The sequence below is a fragment of the Chiloscyllium punctatum genome, chromosome 46, assembly GCF_047496795.1.
Source record: "Chiloscyllium punctatum isolate Juve2018m chromosome 46, sChiPun1.3, whole genome shotgun sequence".
NCBI classification, from domain to species: Eukaryota; Metazoa; Chordata; class Chondrichthyes; order Orectolobiformes; family Hemiscylliidae; genus Chiloscyllium; species Chiloscyllium punctatum.
In genome coordinates this window covers 34,858,374-34,878,487 of record NC_092784.1, presented here as the reverse complement: position 1 = coordinate 34,878,487, position 20,114 = coordinate 34,858,374, and the positions used below count along the sequence as shown (strand labels likewise).

The following is a 20,114-nucleotide window of genomic DNA, read 5'->3' as shown; positions in this document are numbered from 1 at the left end:
GCGATTGGCAGGCCCTTGTTTTAACTGTGAGAGATATGGCCATTGGAGAGTGAAGCATCCTTATCATGACCTTGGAACTACCGCAGGAATGGACAGTAATATGGTATGTGGATGATTTGCTTGTTGTCAGCAACAGCGTGTCCAGATGTGAAACCAATACCACAGTTTTATTGAATGTCTTGCCTTCCCTCGCACAAAAAGCTGAGTTTCTTTGCCCTCACTCATGCTTGCATATTAGCAAAGGGAAAATCAGAAAATATATATACTGACTCTCATTATGCTTTTGGCGTGGACCATGATTATGGAACCTTTTGGGAAAATGGAGGATTTTTAACTTCCACAGAACAACCTATTAGTAATGCTGTTTTTGTGCATAACTTCTTGCAGGCTTTGCAATTGCCAGCCAGTCCAGCGATAATCAAATGTTCAGCTTTCACTGGTGTAACAGATCCAGTGTCCAAAGGCAATGAGCGGGTAGACACTGCTGCAATGCAGATGGCCTTACACCCTGTACTTCTGGTCCCATTGGGTTCCCAACAAAACCCGGTTAGAAACAGTGTAAGGATGGGTATGCCAGACCTGGGTGAGATACAGAATTACAGGGGAGCAACCCTGTCAAGAGGCACAAACAATGGACTCAAATGGGATGCTTTGACAGGTCTAATATGCCAAATCAAAGTTATCGTGATCTCCATGCTGATTATTGGGCATCGGAAGATGCCACTGATATCGATTAAGCGACCCAGACAGTGTACTCTATCCCTATGCACCTGAATGTTTGATTGTTAAGGGCTGTCTTCAGGGACATAGAGACTGGAGCTCACCATATTGGGCACTCTATTTATGGAGGAGGCCAGGGGAGAAACGTTGCTCGGTTCAGGGCTCAGTGGGTATCATGAAGGAGGCTTAGAAGGCACACTGAAAGAGAATGATGACTGTAGGAAGAAATGAGGTATCGTCACCGATAGGACAGGTGAGGTGGGAGCAGTGGTGTTTAAGTTTATGTAAATGTCTGTTATTTTGTCAGGCAGAGTCACAAACAGCGATTGCAGAGAATGTAAATGTCAGCATTCTGTACACCAAAGAATCATAGAGATATACAGCATGGAAACAGACTCTTTGCTCCATCTCCTCCATGACAACCAGATATCGTAAACTAATCTAGTCCCATTTGTCAACACTTGGCCAATATCCCTGTAAGTTGAAAAGTGTGGAACTGGAAAAGCACAGCAGGTCAGACAGCTTCCGCGCAGCAGGAGAATCCCCTTCTACACTTTCTCCTAGTCGCTGTAACCTTACTGCGAAACCTCTTCCACACTTCCTCCTATTCGTAGAGTCATAGAGATATATAGCATGGAAACAGACCCTTCGGTCCAACCCGTCCATGCCGACCAGATATCCCAACCCAATCTAGCCTCACCTGCCAGCACCTGGCCCACATCCCTCCAAAACCTTCCTATTCATATATCCATCCAAATGCCTCTTAACTGTTGCAATTGTACCAGCCTCCACCTGGCAGCTCATTCCATACACGAACCAGCCTCTGTGTGAAAAAGTTGCCCCTTAGGTCTCTTTTATATCTTTCCTCTCTCACCCTAAAACAGTGCCATCTAGTTCTAGACTCCTGACCCCAGGGAAAAGACTTTGTCTATTTATCCTATCCATGCCCCTCATAATGTTGTAAACCTCCATAAGGTTATCTGTTAGCCTCCAATGCTCCAGGGAAAACAGCCCCAGCCTGTTCAGCCTCTCCCCATAACTCACTGTAACCTTACTGTGAAACCTCATCCACACTTTCTCCTAGTCGCTGTAGCCTTACTGTGAAACCTCTTCCACAAGATCTCTTCCACACTTTCTCGTAGTCACTGTAAACGTACTGCGAAGCCTCTTCCAAGAATGCCCACCCTGAAGAAATTCTCCCATTTTCTCCATATCTGTCTAAACACTTCCTATTCATATATTTAGCCAGATGCCTTTTAAATGTCGTAATTCAGTGAGACTCCACCACTTTCTGTGGGAGGTCTTTCCATACAGGCACCACCCTTTGCATGTAAAAGTTGCCCCTGATGTCCCTTTTAAATTTTTCCTCTCTCACCCAAAACTGATGTCCTTGGGTTCTGGACTCCCTCACACCAGTTAAAAGACCTTGCCTATTTACGCTATCCATGCCCCTCAAGATTTGATAAACCTCCATAAGGTCACTCCTCAAAAACATGGAAATTCAGAAAATTACCAAGATAAACTATGCTGCGTATTATTTGCAAATTTCAAACAGTGAGATGTTAAAACTCATTTACCAGAAAGGGAACATATGCAAGTTGATAACTGCTAAATAAAAGAGGAAAGCACAGCATTCAGTGATCACAAGGTACAGCTACATTGTTTATTCAGTTAGTTGTTATATAATTACGTTCATCATAAAAAAATTCAGAATACTTGTCCAGTGCAAAAACAGAAACACAATCTCACAAACCAAGGAACAAACTTAAGCAATGCAATTTCAGCATATTTAAAACCAAAGGCATAGTTATTTTAAAGTATGTGACAGAAATTGACTCAGAAAACATTTGTTTAGATTAATTAAGGCTGTTTTTGCTGACACTGTTAATTGATACCCATAGTGCATGAGCCCTGTGTGAAATATTTTGCCATGGCATCTGACAGGACGTTTATTTTCAAGGGGTTTTTGGTATATATTTGTTCCTGAAATGATGACTTTGCTGCTAAAAGCCAGCCTTTGACGTGTTGAGGGAGTGGGCAGTTGCATTGCTGATGCAGTATAATGTGGACAAATGTGAGGGTATCCAATTTGGCCGTGAAAACAGGAAGGCAGGTTCTTACCTGAATGGTGAGAGATTGAGAAATGGAGAGGTGTAACAAGATCTGGGTGTCCTTGTAGACCAGTTGCTGAATGTAAGCATATAAGTGCAGCAAACAGTGAAGAAAATAAATGGTATGTTGTCTTTCATGATGAGAAGCTTCAAGTACAGGAGCAGGGATGTCTTGCTGCATTTATACACAGTATGAATGAGACCACACCTGGAATATTGTGTGCAGTTTGGGGAAAGATGTTGTCGTGATGGTGTCATGGAAAGTAAATCGACTTGACTCAACTGTTAGCAAGAGCAAAGAAAGGAGTTTTAATTAAATTCTGCAGAATTTGACTCAATACATTTAGCCAGATGCCTCAATGCAAGGGGAACCTGAACATTGTTCAGATACTCGCCTTATATCAAGGGCAAAGACTGGCAAAATTCAAGTTGTTATTCTCTCATCCCCTGGTCATGGACATAACAGTTCTTCAGCTTTTGCTGAGTTCAACTGTCACAAGGTCAAGTTGAATGTTTACAAAATTCAAACAGAGACAAGCTGACTGCAAACCTCATCAAAGTATTGTTTACAAAGCTCAGCACAGCATTAAATTTTAGAAAAGCATTCTTTTGCTAATTTCACAGTAAATATAAAATTTCTTAAGTTTCCATTACATTTTCCCCCTTTTTGTCATTTTATGACAACAACCAAACAAAAGAGCCAGTTTTTTAAAAAAAACAGCTGGATAAGTAAAAATCGGTGATCTTAACAGCTGTCTGTGTTGTGAGGAGCACTTGAAACGGTCCCAGCCACCTTTTCACCTTCCAGTTTTTCCTCCTGAAGTCCTTCACCACTATCCAGTCTCCAGGTTCTAGATCGTATAGCTTCCCTTCTGCTGGTTGGGGTAGTGCTGCTTTCACTTGAATCTATGTCTGAGGTAAAAGTGTAGAGAGTTTTATACAGTAACACAACATCTCATCCTCACAGTGGCCTGTTACCTGTCTTACTGGTCTTGGGCCAATTCCTGTATTGGGTGGCCTACCAAACAAAATCTCAAACGGGCTAAGATTAGCTCTTCCTCTCCTCCTAGATCTCATATTCACAAGCACAATTGGAAATGTCTTTGTCCACCCTTAGTTCCTCAACATTTTGTCAATTTAAATTTCTTGTTAGGGTCGCAATTTTCTCTTTCCACTGCCCCACCACTCACTGGGTTGTAGGCACAGTGTTGTCTCGTGTTTATTCCCAAATAATCACTGATCTGCTGTAGGGCATTATTAACAAATGGTGTTCCATTGTCACTACTGAGCCTTTCAGGGATGCCCCATCTCGGGATTATTTCAGTTAGCAGAGCCTTGGCTACTGCACCGGCATCCTGTTTAAATGTGGGGAATGCTTCCACCCATTTGGAAAACATATCAACTATTACCAGACAATACCTTTTCCTTTCGCTGGGTGTTAGTTCAATAAAATCCATCTGTAAATGTTCAAAGGTCTTTGGGGTTGGGGGTGTGTTGCCTGACTCATCTGTATTCCCCTGCCCCACATTATTAGTAGCACATAACACAACATTCACAATACTTCTGGGAGTAATGAGTAAATCCCTTGGTGTACCAGTGTGTCGAAATACTGTGATACATTTCCACCTCTCCCCCCCACCCCTCCTTTTGACACATGGTCCTTACCATGTGTCAGCTAGGCATAGGATGGAAATAATGATCGTGGTAGACAGGGTTTACCATTGGGGCCACACCATACTCTTTCCCTCACACTGCATCCTGCTTTCTTCCACTCTTGCTTTTCTTCTGGTTTGGCCTGTGACTGTAACTCCCGTACGTCTGTTGGGGTACAAATTTTTGTCATACACATGTCAATCTGCTCGCTTGGCAGCTGCTGGGCTGCAGTTCTTGTCGCTGAGTCTGCCCTTGCATTGCCTTGGAAAATAAAATCATTATTTTTTTATGTGAGCTTCACATTTGCACACAGCGATTGATTTAGGCAATATGACCGCTTCCAGGAGGTCAGAAATCAGGCCACGGTGTGTGATGGGCTTTCCGGTGGAGGTCAAGATGCCCCTGTGTTTCCACAGGGTTCCAAGATCATGTACAACCCCGAATGTGTACCTGCTCTCGGTGTAAATATTCACTGTCCTTCCCTCAGCCAATTTACAGGCCTCAGTCAAGACAATCAGCTCCACTGCTTGCGCCGACAGATGAGAAGGGAGTGGTCCCACTTTGACTACCTCGTAAGTAGTCACTACAGCATACCCAACACAATTCTGGCCCGTCTCCTTGCTGCTGAATGCTCACCCATTCACAATAAAGCTCCATATCCGGATTCTGAAGTGGTGAAACCTGCAAGTCTGGTCTGGGGTTGCAAATTTCATTCGTTACAGCAACACAATCATGTGGGTCTCCGTCTCCTTCTGTGGGGACAAGGCTAGCAGGGTTTAGGACGTTACATCATTTTATTGTAATGTTAGGCATCTCCAATAACAGTATTGTATCTCAGCCAACGTGCAGCCTACATGTGTGCTGTCTTTTGATCAGGAAGCAATTCTGCAGAATCGCTGATCCTGGGGTTAAAACAAGAGTCTCCAGACTCCTCCGTAGAGCCTCGTTATATATGATAGGGGTTAAGGTATATAATTTCCCTTTGAATGAAAAAGCAAACCAGAATTGACTATCTGGGGGCACTGGTACACTAAAGAAGGCATTTGCTAAATCCACATCAGAGAACCATTTACTGTCCGGTGGAATTTGAGCTAATATAGTATAGGTGTTGGGAACATTTGGGGCACATGGGGAAACAGCATTATTGATTGCCTGCAAGTCTTGAACAAACTTCCATTCCTCTGGTTCACCGGAATGTTTGCCTTTTTGACCGGATAAATGGGGTTTCTCACTGGTGAGTTTTCACAGGGGATTTTCACTCCAGCCTTTAGAAGGGATTCAACAACTGGAGTAATTCGTTCTATGGCCTCGGGCTTTAATGGGTATTGTACTCTGCAAGGATGATACTCAGACTTTGGGGTTATCCTTATGGGTTCACAGCCCCATATGAGCCCACATCATGTTTGCCTTTTGCACACAACTCAGTAGGGACTGTTTTTAATCTTTGGTCCGAGACTTCTATCTTAGGGAAATGCCAGGCTATCCCCCTAGGCTTTTCAGGGCTAGCAGGGGTTACCTAGACTGTCCTATCTTCCTGAGTTAGCCAATTTAATTTCTTCTTATATGTCCACATATCTGCATTGAACCAGACACCCACATCGTCCCTTAACACCCAATCTCTCATTCTTTGTGCTTTTAGCATCCATGGTCCCAAATCTCTCACGTGTCACTGCCTTTCACATCAAAAAGATGGGATCTGCTTGTTGTTTCAGATAACTTAGATAAGTTCACACTGACTGCACATCTGTGATCACTCCAATAAAATTCGCACAATAACAACTGACCTGGTTTAACCAACCTCTTGAACCAATCCTTCACATATGGTTCATCAGGGCCATAGTGGTGTATGTGTGCTGTTCAGTGCAGCATATCGCCAGCAAGAAAATCGGTGTTAATAGGATTAACGTGGTTGCTTGCTTCCAGGGTGAGTGAATCGCTCACTGAAATTATCGCTCTCTGGCTTAATCGCCACTCATAGACATACATCGGGGTCGTGGGTCATACTTTACAGCTTGCACTGGTAAATCTTCCCTTTGAATTTCTGCAAGCCCATCGGAGTACTAAGCAAATCCAACCCCAGTCTTCCTATGAGATCCCAACCCCTCAGATTTAAAGGACAAAATTCCAATAACAAAAAGGAGAATTGGAATGTTTCCCCATTACTAGTTTCGACAATAGGGGTGCGGAAAATCTCTCCCGCACCATGACTCCTGATGCATCCATTGTGTTCAGGAACCTTTCACTCATCTTTATTTTCGTTGATTGTGTAAACTGGCTTAATTTAAGTACTGAGTATGTTGCCCCTGTATCTACCAAAAAGGTAGATGTACCTTCCACATAAAACATAGAGGTAGGCATCAACCTTTTGGCATCATTGTGATATTGGACATACTATCCACACTTCACAATCTCAGCACTCAACATAGAGGTGTGACATGTCTCAGTGCCCATAAGGTTAGTAGAAGAGATTAGCATAAGCAAGCTTTCGTTGCCATGCATAAAGGAAAGAGGCTTACCTGTACCTTGTGGGTTGCCCACTTCTACCTCAGCCTTCCCCTGTCAGTCACCCTGTCGCTCAGCCTCCAGGGCCAATTGGGACTGTCTGTGGGGGCACTGTCTGCCCAGTGGTCCATTGCTCTGCAAACAAAGCACCCACCAGATCTACCTCTGCCCACGCCTCTACCCCTCTCTTTTGCAGCAGCACCTCCCTCCAACAGTTGGGTGACCATCTGCATCAGCTTTACGTGCTTGCTGTTCCATCTTTAGTTTCCACTTATCCTTCTCTTGGATAAGCAATGTTTCAGCATGTATTGCATGCTGTTCTATCAAATTCAGCTTTCCCGCGTCCCAGGTAATACATGTATCCTTTACCTTTTTTGCTATTTCGTCTTGCATTCCATTGATGAAGCTGTTCCTCAGGTGTGCTTCATACGCCGTGATTTCTGCCGCAGTTTTGCCGTCGGGTGTTCTCAGTCCACTTTGGGTGTTATGGACTTCAGTGAGGCGCCTCAGGTACTGGGACACTGTCTCTCCTTCCCGTTGTTTACACATTGCTATTTTGATCATGTCCATTCGTACTGGGAATGCTTCCCTACAGGCGGTTGCCAGCGCTGCAACAAAAGCATTAAAGTCTCCGTTCTGCTCCGCTTGTGGGTTGGCTACTGTTGCATGGACTTTTGCAGCTGATTTTGGTGACATCGGCACCTAGTTTTCGTCCCAGGAGACGTCTCATCTCATGTGACATGGGACGGAACTCAGTACAGAACTTTGTCACTTCTTCGGTGAACTTATTACCTCCAACCTCGCGTGGGTCAGGCAATTGCCCATAGGCACTTTCCAGATCCTTCATGGTCCATGGCCGGTGGACCAACACTGGATACCCTTCTGGACCCGCAACTTCACCATTGAGGCTTGCAGAACTATCTGGTTAGGTGATCATATGTCAGTATCCTCATTGTCTGACTCATCATCCATCATGGGGAGATCACGAGCAGGCCCTGGATGCCTTTCCATCTTGGAGTGGCAGTTGCCATTTTGGGTTTCTTGCTTCAGTTGGTTGCGGGTATGATTTGCTATCAGTGATCTAGCAGACGCTGAGGCAGCGGTCACTGACTTGGAACCTTCGCCAGTCGGATCTCGTAGGGGGGCTGCAGGTCTCGGAGGGCAGTCATCAAGGTCAGGATCTGAAACAGACTTAAGACACTGTACAACTTCATTAGGTTGTTTTCTGCACGCATCTGCATGTGCGCTGGTGTTTTTGTATGTGTATTTGATCTTTTCCTTAGGTGAGATTTCCTTTCTCTGATATCAGCCTCAGGCTTCCACATGTTATAAGCACTCCAATTCACAGGTTCTATTTTTTCCCTTCATTTTCTCCTTCTCTCTATCCTCCACGCTCGACCTCAATATTTCCAGCTGTCTTTCACTAAAACTTCCTCCCTCCGGAAAACCGCATTCCTTGATCCACAATTCTAACTGCTTTACAGTTTCTGGGCCGTAATTATTAAGCATGAATTGGGTTTTTGGATGGCCATTCCAAGTCCTGTGTGGACTCTCCTTTTGCTCTTGCCGGAGCCTATTTTTAGTGTAACTGGAAAAGTGTTTAGCGCTCTCTCTCTCGCACAGTACCATTATCATTTCCTTTTGACATGCTTTCTTACATCCGGAGGTCCCCTCTCACATTGTGCATGTCCAACTCAATGCCTTGATTTTCGTAAACCAAGAAACCACGTACCCAGTATGTCTTTGGCGAGTCCAACTCAACCAATGGCAGTTCCAAGTCTAAAACCACCCTTAAACTTGCTGTCTCCTAAGCACTGTAGAGACAGCAATCCCCTCCCCTTGTGTTTTGCTCTAATACCACACTAGAGTTCAATAAACCCTTTTCCTGTTGTATTTATTCTTTTAGAATGAGTCTCTATGTAGGATTATTTAAGCCACGACTCTTAGCCTGAGCCTATTCGATTCGAACCCCAGCGCTGGGGCATTCCACAGATTCCCAGTCCTCTCACGCAAAAGGGCCAATTCAGCGCTCGAGATGAAGTGAAAGACCTTCAAGGCGCCTGCACCTGCTGGGAATCTTCAGAATCCCACCCTGTTGCGGGGTCCCAGGTCGAGCTCCCAAGTTTACTGTCATGGAAATTAAATCGACCTGACTGAACTGTTAGCAAGAGCAAAGAAAGGAGCTTTAATTAAATTCTGCAGAATTTGACCCAATATATTTAGCCAGATGCCTCAATGCTCGGGGTACCTGAGCATTGTTCAGATACTCGCCTTTTACTGTTTCTTATCATGCTCTCAAGGGCAAAGACTGGGAAAATTCAAGTTGTTATTCTCTCATCCCCTGGTCTTGGACATAACAGTTCTTCAGCTTTCACTGTGTTCGACTGTCACAAAGTCGAGTTGAATGTTTACAAAATTCAAACAGAGACAAGCTGACTGCAAACCTCATCAAAGTATTGTTTACAAAGCTCAGCACAGCATTACATTTTAGAAAGGCATTCTGTTTCAAATTTCACAGTAAATGTAAAATTTCTTAATTTTCCATTACAGATGGGAACGCCACAAAGATTTACCAGACTGATTTCTGAGGTGGCCAGACTGAAATAAGATGAGAGACTGGATCGGTTATGACTATATTAACTTCAATTTAGAAAAATAAAGGATGATCTCACAAAAACCGATTAAAATTCTAACAAAGCTAGACAGGGCAAATGTAGGAAGGATGTTCCCAATGACTGGGGGAGTCCAGTACCAGAGGTCAGTGTTTAACAACATAGGGCTGGACATTCGGGACTGAGATGAGACAAAATCTTTTCACCCAGAGAGTGGTGATCCTGTGGAATTCTCTATCACAAAAAGCAGTTCCAGTCAAACATCAAATGTTTTCAAGGACGAGTTACATACAATTTTCAGGGTGAAAGGAATCAGAGTATGGAGGAAAGTGGGAACAGGGTACTGAGTTACACACTGAGCCATAATCCCATTAAATGGCAGAGCAGCTATGAAAAGGGACTATATGTTCAACTCCTGCTGCTATTTTCTGCATTTCTGTTTCTTTTTTGACAGTCTGGACTTGATCTTTGAGAAAATGCTGTTGAGTTACAATGAGGTCATATTGGAAACTAGTTGATGAATCTGCATCACAGCTCATTGCTTGCTTTGAATATAAATTACTCAGGAAGGGCGGGGTTCATTTTCAATATTTCATCCTGAATCATGTCCACTCACTGCATTGTGTACTGAATGCTGTGCTGGTTTAGTATTGGTCCACTGTTTTGTTGGGAATATGCTGCAAGGAAAGGGAATGCAATTGATTCCACTCATACAAAGTTGAATAATTTCACCCATTTTCAGCAGCTTTGAAGCATTTGTATTCACTGCAGATCATAAAATGTGCTGGAATTACGATGTCTTGTCACAAACTTGTTCATATCATTCTGTCTTCAGTTGCTAATTTTCCAATATTTGGTCTTTGACAAGCCTCCGCCCTGAGTTACAAACCCATTGATCTAATTCGGTATCCCTGCGAACTGGGGGTCTCCCAGGAAAGGGGAGGTGCTGGAGTACATGCAAGTAGCAGGGACACAGAACGGGATTGGGAGGGCTGTCAGGCATTTGGGTAAGGAGGAAGAATTGGGAGACAGAGTTGGAGGGCAAAGGGGAGGAGAATGATCCCTTGCTGTAGTTCATCTCTCTGAAGTTAGAGTGAAGTGGGCTTTTCTGTCCACACACACACACACAGCTAAATGAGCAAGAATGGTTCAAAACCCATTCCATTCCTTGAAGGATGAGGAGAGGTGTAATGAATTTTAAGTGATGTGGAGGTGCCGGTGTTAGACTTGGGTGGACAAAGTTAAAAATGACACAACAGCAGATTATAGTTCAGCAGGTTTATTTGGAAGCGCTGCTCCTTCATCAGGTAGCTGTGACGCAGGATCATAAGACACAGAATTTATAGCAAAAGATCAGAGTGTCATGAAATTGATACAATATATTGAACAAACCTGAATTTTAAACAGTACAGCATGTTTAAGATCCCTTTAGCTCTTTTGCTGCAATGGGATTGGGATGGTGAGTGAAAGGAACAGGACATTTCAATGCACAAACAGTGCACTGTCCCTTAATATTCCAGAAAACTGGAATAAAAATAGAAAGTGCTGGAGAAACTCAGCAGCATTTATGGAGAGCCACACAGATTTAATGTTTTGAGTCCAGAATGACTACTTCAGAACTTAAAATATTAATTATTTGACTCTTCACAGATGCTGCCGGTTCATCTGATTTTCTCTGTTCTTATTTCACATCTCCAGCATCCACAGTACACCGTAATTATTGATCTGATTCAACATAGTACAGGAATGTAGGAATATATATCATGTGAATTTTTACATTACTTTTTGAGATAAAGGGGAATAGCCTGATTGCTTTCAGTGGGACTTTGGAACGTTATGGTCAGGAGAGTGAGGGAGACCCCTTGCTACTCCCTTCTCCTGTCAATCCCAGCTTAGAGTTGCTTGTTTAATGTACACAGACTGAACACTTCAAAAGTGATTTACTTCCCTCCCTCTGCACTGGTGGAACACGAAGGACAATTAAATTGTGCTGGCTTTTCACAAATCCAATGTTGAGAGAAATCACACGGTAGATCATTCCAGTCTCCATCTCTGTGTATTTCTGCACAGTCTTCATCAGACTTGTTATTTGGTTCACCTTCTGACCAAAATCTGAAGAAAAGATGAGAATACAATTCATGATAAGAATTCATACTGCAAATTAATGCAAAATCCCCATGAGACTCCAGCAGTTGAACTTCTAAGAATGGCTGAGTATGCCTTTCGTTTGTACTAGACCACCGTTGGGAAACTGAATGGATTCACTGGCATTGACCTGGCACCAGAAAAGACAATAGTTTACCTAGCCTTACCAACCTTGAAAATTCCTCCTTACTAACATTTGGGCTGAGGGTGTGGTGTCAGGGTGCAGACCCAAAATTGTCTCACAGACTAGTCAAGCAATAGCATGTGATCATCTTACTCACAGAACCCCAACAACCTAACACCATCATCAACAGAATATGGTATTTGCCTGTTCCACATTTAGGTCAGACACTTTCATGACAGCACACTGGTTTCTGGTTGCGAAATAATCTTGGAAAGTCCTCACCAATTTGTCCAGTCAAACATGGTGTGTGTGTGTGCGCGTGTTGGGGGGGGGGGGGAGGATCTATGCCCAGAGCTGAGAGTGAATCAGTAAGACCTCTGCTGACTGAGCTTGCCATTTACATAGTGGCTAGAATGAGCCTGTTGCAAGTGATGTGTGTTCCAGCAAGAGGCAAAATTTACTTAACTTTGACCTCCCCAAGCTATGATGCATCTATCCATGTCAGTTAGTTAAGAGCAAAAGGATTCAATACTTAAACTGGGCATCAGTGAGATGCTATGGGCCATCAACAGCAGCTGAACTGTAGTCCATTAAAACCTCATGGCTGGCAGAGTGAAGAATGCGGAAGGCATACTGTGAGTAGCACCTGGCATATCAGAAATTTGACAAATTTGTGAAGCTACAATGCAGGATACAGACATGGGCAGATCAGAGAATTAAGGACATAATAGACAGCAGTAAGTGATCTCAACAACCAATAAATCAAATCTAATGAAAGAAAAGTACTACAGATCTGGAAATCTGAAACAAACAAACAGAATGATGGAGAAATATGATTGCTTCAGTTAAGAATGAAGGGGTACAGAAAATGGATCAATAGCCCATATAGTTTGACATCTAGCATGGACAAGGTGTCAGTCAGAATTCATCATAAAGGAGGTTATTACTGGGCACTTCCAAGAAATAAAACCAGAAAATATTGGAGAAATTCAACAAGTCTGACAGAATCTCTGGAGAAAGAAATACACTTGGTGTCTCTCTCCACAATGCTATCAGACCTGCTGAATTTCTCCAGCCTTCTTTGTTTAGGCCAGCTTGAAGCTCTGTAGCCCCACCACATATCGCCATGAATGGTGGTGGAAATCAAACAACTTGCTGAAGGAGATGGCGAGAAATACGGAGTGAGTAATCCATCTCGTCCACCTCCAGTGGCCACCAGCATCGCAGCTGCTGGTCTTCAGCCAATTTGATTCAGTCCACATGATATCAAGGAATGGTCAGAGGCTATAGATAAGCAAAGGCAATGGGTGCTAACTTTCTGGCAACAGTACTGAAGACTTGTGCCGCAGAACTACAATTGCGTAAGTCAAGCTCTTCCAATAGAGAAGAAATTAAATGCCAGAAAAATTAATGCTTAATCAAGAGCATTTTGTTTTAGTTATTTAATGCAATCAAAGATTATTTTAAAATGTAACATCTCAAAGTATTACCGGTGCAGCTAATCACTGGTTTTCAAGTAATTCAACGTTTTCAAGTCATTATTGGTGTCTACAAAGATTGTAACAGTATCTAACTTTCTGTCAGTCATCCACAGTCTCTTTCAAGTAAGCCAATGGTTTAAATATGCATATCTTACTTTCAAATTTCCTTCGCCCAAGACAAACGTTTGCTCAGTTTCATTTCAAACACCTAAATCTGCTTCCTGCTCTAACAGTGATAGAAGAGCAGGAAGACAGTGAAGATACACTGTCACTCAATCTTACAAATACAGCCATCAACTCAAAGAGAGACACAATGAGCAACTTAAAAGGTACAAGAGAATTAGGATCTGCAAATGGTGAAACATTGCTGTTGGGTCTGAGAGAATGGAAATCTCAGAGCCCAGCTCACTAGAAGGTGAGTTTAGCCTTTGCCATGGCTGTAGAACACTCAAACGAAGACCTCAGTGCCCAGACTATAGAGGAAGAGTGATGGTTATACATTTTAAAGTGTTCAGGGAATGGAGAATCCTGCCAGAAAGCCTGCATCCAAATTTCAAGGTGCATTGAAGAATCTGGTACTAACTTGGCACAGGGCTTTGTGTAGAGATTGGGCCTCATTCCTGTCAGGAGAAAGTGAGGACTGCAGATGCTGGAGATCAGAGCTGAAAATGTGTTGCTGGAAAAGCGCAGCAGGTCAGGCAGCATCCAAGGAGCAGGAGAATCGACATTTTGGGCATGAGCCCTGAAGAAGGGCTCATGCCCAAAATGTCAATTCTCCTGCTCCTTGTATGCTGCCTGACCTGCTGCGCTTTTCCAGCAACACATTTTCACCTCATTCCTGTCAGCAAAGATTAGATAATCACCTTCGTTAACAAACCTGTGGAGTTAAACAGGGTCCGGAATCCTTGCAACACATGTACCATTGTTCCAATAGCTTTGTGTGGTAGTAGGATCTCAGACAGATGCTATCATGGCTCTAAATACCAGGACATAATGCAACTCCAGCAAAGCTCGGGAAAAAGCTGTTCTCTATCAAGTGTGTTCCCTAATAGGCTCTGCCATTATGGTGCCTGTTGAAAATAGCTACTTTTACTCTTCCCTTCCTCTTCTAGCAGTTTGTCATGCTCTGCATGACCTCTCCTCACTGTCCCAATGGTGTGAGGAGTAGACACTGCAAGGGCAGCACTAGTTTATGAACAATCCTTCAGTCACCAAAGTAAAAGCAGCCAGATCACTTTATACTCTAGTAAAACATTTTAAAAGCCCTGAAATGCACTGGAAAATGCATAGACTTGTAGCAATGTGCTGAATAAATATTCTAGCAACTGACCTGTATCTAGTTGTTGATCTTCTTAATGAATACTGTGGGGAGGTGCTGCATGCCACTGAGGATGTGCTCAGATGTGGGAGTTTCAGAGGTTGGAGGCTGGAGCTCTGGATGAGCTACATCATGATCTGTCTGCTCGAAACAAAACTGGTGTACACCGATGTGCGTGTACACAAACTCTCTTATCAACACAGCAGTCAGCACTCTTGACAAGTGAGTGCGCATACACTAGAGATGTCATTTTGCAACTTAAAGGGATCTCATAGTGTCCCTTAGACGGCTACTGTCCTACCTGGCTTCACTCCATTTATCTCTAATTTTCCAGTTTAACAAAATAGCTGAAGCTAAACTTCAAAACACATTCAGCTTTTTGTTTTGTGTCTAGTGTCTCAAATATTGTCGAAAACATACAATCAGAAAGTAAGCTCACTTTACAGAGGAAGTATAATCCATTCCGTCCACCCAGCGCCAATCACCTTCAGAGATAGAATCAGTGAGTCCAATCCAGCGATTTTTCTTTTGAAGCCACGTTTTTATAAATGCCTGCCAAGTAAATAAAAAGAGTTTTTGCTGTAAATGGAATAAAGCAGATTGTTAGTAATGTTAATGGCAAACTCTCTACTTGACAATCTTCTATCTGAAGACTCAATACATTTAGTTTAAACTAGCCTCCCTCCCTATGAAACAGCAGTGATGAGTACAAGTCTGTTTCTGTGAATGATTAAATACTTCTTTCTTCTTATTCTATTTTGTATTCATTCAAGGGATGTGGGTAGTAATTGATCATTCCTAATTGCTGGTCATGAGCCACCTTCGAGAATGGCAGCAGTCGAAGGGGAGTAGTTGAAGGATTTCAACCAAGCATGAGTGAAGGAACATCAATATAGCTCCAAGTCAGGATCGTGTGTTTCTTGGCGAGAAATTTGCCAGTGATAGCCCTGAAAATTTCACAGGTTTGGAAGATGCTGTTGATAGACTGTGATGAGTTTCTGCAGAAAATCTTGTCAATGTTGACAGTTGACTGCTGAAAGTGATGACGTGATGTCAATCAACAACAAAGACTACTTTATCTTGGATGGTGTCAAGCTTCTTGAGCACTGTTGGAACTGCATTCATCCAGACAAGTGGAGAATATCCTGACTCCTGAATTTGGGCGGCACCTGGCACAGTGGTTAGCACTGCTGCCTCACAGCGCCTGAAACCCTGGTTCAATTCCCGCCTCAGGCGACTGACTGTGTGGAGTTTGCACGTTCTCCCCATGTCTGTGTGGGTTTCCTCCCACAGTCCAAAGATGTGCAGGTCAGGTGAATTGGTCATGCTAAATTGCCCATAGTGTTAGGTTAGGGGTATGGGTGGGTTGCGGGTTGGTGTGGACTTGTTGGGCCGAAGGGCCTGTTTCCACACTGTAATCTAGTCACACTCCTGACTTGAACTTTGTCAACAGTCTTTGGAGAGTTGCTGAAGGATTCATAGGGTCATAAAAGGATGTTTGGCCTACCATTTCTTTGCTGACCAAGAAGCTTAAAATTACACTTGTTCCATTTTACCTGCACTTGGTCCATAGCCTACTATGCTCTGGTCCTTTGAAGTGCTCATCCAGATATTTCTTAGATGTTGCAAGCATACCTGCCTTCATCACTCCCTCAGGCAGCATGTTCCAAATTTCTACCACCCTCTGGGTAAAAAAAATCAGTTCTCAAAATCTCTCAAAATTACTTAGTTCTCATCTTAAACTTATCCCCTCTGATCTTAGTCAAGTCTGCATAGGTCAAAGATTCCCCACTCCATGCTCCTCACAATTTTGTAACTAGCCTCATAACTGGGATTTTCCACCCCCAGGCAACATCCTGGTAAATCTCTTCTGCACCAAGTCCAGTGCAGTGACGTCATTCTAATAGTGTGATGACCAGAACTGCACACAGTATTCCATCTGTGGCCGAAACAATGTTTTATAAAGTTGTAAGAAGACTTCCTTGCTCCTACGTTCTATACTGAAAATGTGTTGCTGGAAAAGCGCAGCAGGTCAGGCAGCATCCAAGGAGCAGGAGAATCGACATTTCGGGCATGAGCCCTTCTTCAGGAATGAGGAAAGTGTGTTCAGCAGGCGAAGATAAAAGGTAGGGAGGAGGGACTTGGGGGAGGGGCATTGGAAATGCGATAGGTGGAAGGAGGTTAAGGTGAGGGTGATAGGCCAGAGTGGGGGTAGGGGCGGAGAGCTCAGGAAGAAGATTGCAGGTTAGGGAGGTGGTGCTGAGTTCGAGGGATTTGACTGAGATAAGGTGGGAGGGGAAATGAGGAAACTGGAGAAATCCGAGTTCATCCCTTGTTGTTGGAGGATTCCTAGGCAGAAGATGAGGCGCTCTTCCTCATCTATGGTCTGGCGATGGAGGAGTCCAAGGACCTGCATGTCCTTGGTGGAGTGGGAGGGGGAGTTGAAGTGTTGAGCTAAGGGGTGGTTGGGTTGGTTGGTCCGGGTGTCCCAGAGGTGTACTCTGAAATGTTCCGGAAGTAGGCGGCCTGTCTCCCCAAAATAGAGGAGGCCACATCGGGTGCAGCGGATGCAATAAATGATGTGTGTGGAGGTGCAGGTGAATTTGTGGTGGATATGGAAGGATCCGTTGGGGCCTTGGAGGGAAGTAAGGGGGGAGGTGTGGGCGCAAGTTTTGCATTTCTTGAGGTTGCAGAGGAAGGTGCTGGGAGTGGAGGTTGGGTTGGTGAGGGGGATGGAACTGACGAGGGAGTCATGGAGCGGATAGGGGAGGGGAGGGAAATATATCCCTGGTGGTGGGGTCTGTTTGGAGGTGGCGGAAATGACGACGGATGATACAATGTATATGGAGGTTTGTCGGATGGTAGGTGAGGACCAGTGGGGTTCTGTTCTGGTGGCGATTGGAGGGGCGGGGCTCAAGAGCGGAGGAGCAGGAAGTGGAGGAGATGCGGTGGAGGGCATCGTCAACCACGTCTGAGGGGAAATTGCGGTCTTTGAAGAAGGAGGCCATCTGTGTTGTACATACATTAATCTGGGAAATATAGAGTAGGGGAATGAATCTGGGTGGGTTACTCTTCGGAAGGTCGGTGTGGACTTGGTGGGCCAAAGGGCCACTGTAGGGAGTGTAGGGAGTCTAATTCTAATGCACTCACCTCAACAATGTCCGCTGGCAGCTCATACCACCCTCTGTGCAAAAACGCTAACCGTCAGGTTCCCTTTTATTATTTCCCCTATAAACTTAAACTGATGCCTTCTCGTTTGCGATTCCACAACCCTGGGGAAAGGACTGAGTGTATTCACTCATGCCTCTCATGATCTTATACACTTCTGTAAGATCCCCCTCAGTCTCCCGTGTTCTAAAGGAAAAGGTGTTGGCTTGTCCAACCACTTCCTATAACTCAGATTATTGAGTCCTGGAAACACCCTTGTAAATTTCTTCTGCATTGTTTCTAGTTTCCATCCCTCCTGTAACAAGGTGACCAAAACTGAACACAATACTCCAAGTGTGGCCTCATCAGCTTCCTGTAAAACGGCAACTTGACATTTACGGGACTTAAATATTTCAGTATGAATAGAGAAGGGGGGGGGGTGGCAGTGTTAGTCAAGGACAGTATTACGTTGGCAGAAAGGATGTTTGAGGACTCGTCTACTGAAGTAATATGGGCTGATGTTAGAAACAGGAAAGGAGAGGTCACCAAGTTGGGAGTTTCCTATCGGCCCCTGAATAGTTCCAGAGATGTCGGGGAAAGGTTAGCAAAGATGATTCTGGATAGGAGCAAGAGTAATAGGGTAGTTGTTATGGGGTCTTTAACTTTCCAAATATTGACTGGAAATGCAAAAGCTCAAGGAATTTAGATGGGTCTGTTTTTGTCCAAAGTGTGCAGGAGTGTTTCCTGATACAGTATGTAGATAGGGGAACGTTAAGTCTGCAGATGATGGAGATCAGAGTCGGGAATGTGTTGCTGGAAAAGCACAGCAGGTCAGGCAGCATCCAAGGAGCAGGAGAATCGACATTTTGGGCGGATGCCCTTCATCAGGAATCATCAGCAATCAACCCTTCCTGATGAAGGGCACCAGCCCGAAACGTCGATTCTCCTGCTCCTCAGATGCTGCCTGACCTGCTGTGCTTTTCCAGCAACACACACTCGACAGTATGTAGACAGGCCAACAAGGGGCGAGGCTACATTGGATTTGGTACTGGGTAATGAACCCGGCCAGGTGTTAGATTTAGAGGTAGGAGAGCACATTGGTAATAGTGACCACAATTTGGTTATGTTCACTTTAGTGATGGAAAAGGATATTTATATACCACAGAGCAAGTGTTATAGATGGGGAAAGGCAATTATGTTGCAATTAGGCAAGATTTAGGATGCGAAGGATGGGAAAGAAAACTGCAGGGGATAGGCACAATTTAAATATGGAGCTTATTCAAGGAACAGCTAATGCGTGTCCTTGATAAGTATGTACCTTGCAGGCAGAGAGGAAGTGGTCGAGCGAGGGAGCTGTGGTTTACTAAAGAAGTTGAATCTCTTGTCAAGAGGAGGACGATGAAGGCTTATGTTAGGATGAGACATGAAGGCTCAGTTCAGGCACTTGGAGTTACAAGTTAGCCAGGAAAGACCTAAAGAGAGATAGGATCAAGGGAAACCCTAAAATTTCTATAGGTATATCAGGAACAAAATAGTAACTAGAATAAGGTTATGGACAATCCAGGATTATAGTGGGAAGTTGTGCTTGGAGTTAAAGGAGATAGGGGAAGTGCTAAATGAATATTTTTCATCAGTCTTCAAACTGGAAGAAAACAATGTTGTCGAGAATACTGAGATACAGGCTACGAGACTAATGGGATTGGGGTTCACAAGGAGGTATTAGTAATTCTGGAAAGTGTAAAAATAGGTAAGTCCCCTGGGCTGGATGGGATTTATTTGATTATATATAAGATTCTTTAGGAAACCAGGCATGTGATTGCGAGCCTTTGGCTTTGATCTTTATGTCATCATTGTCTACAGCTATAGTGCTAGAAGACTGGAGGATAGCAAATGTTCCCTTGTTCAAGAAGGGGAGTGGAGGCAACCCTGGTAATCCAAAAGCTCAAAACTGCACTCAAGGTCAAGGGAAAACCAGGCAGAAGTGATCGTATATGGTCATAGGAGGAGGTGGCACTCCTGAGGGAATTCGATTTGAGATTTGCAGGATGCAAATTGATTAATAAATCGATCACCAATGTCCTTAAAACAGAAACACCCAATCAAATCTCAGACAAATGCAGAACCTTGCAAACACTTGGAGGGAGGGCCAAACCCCAAACGAGTTGAGCATAACTAATGACTCGCACGAATAGGAGCAGAGAGTGTCCAGAATAATCCCAATGATGCAAACCCGTGCCAAAGACCCAGCCGCAGAACACCGGCCTCAATCCCTAAGCAAGGGACATAGATGACCAGCTAACA

At 43.9% G+C, this 20,114-nt stretch overlaps 1 protein-coding gene across 3 annotated transcripts in view; it reads right to left on the bottom strand.

The window, feature by feature from the left end:
- Positions 1-10,911: 10,911 nt before the first annotated feature.
- Positions 10,912-20,114, bottom strand: part of LOC140467901 (CD209 antigen-like protein C) — a 67,158-nt gene continuing 57,955 nt past the window's right edge. For 2 of the 3 annotated variants that reach the window (XM_072563974.1, XM_072563975.1), the window contains 2 exons: positions 15,106-15,218; positions 10,912-11,710 (listed from right to left, as the gene is read on the bottom strand). In XM_072563974.1, the coding sequence (XP_072420075.1) occupies positions 11,539-11,710; positions 15,106-15,218 (285 nt within the window). In that variant the 3' untranslated portion in view covers positions 10,912-11,538. The remainder of the gene's footprint in view (positions 11,711-15,105; positions 15,219-20,114) is intronic. The other variant, XM_072563976.1, reaches the window with a different exon arrangement.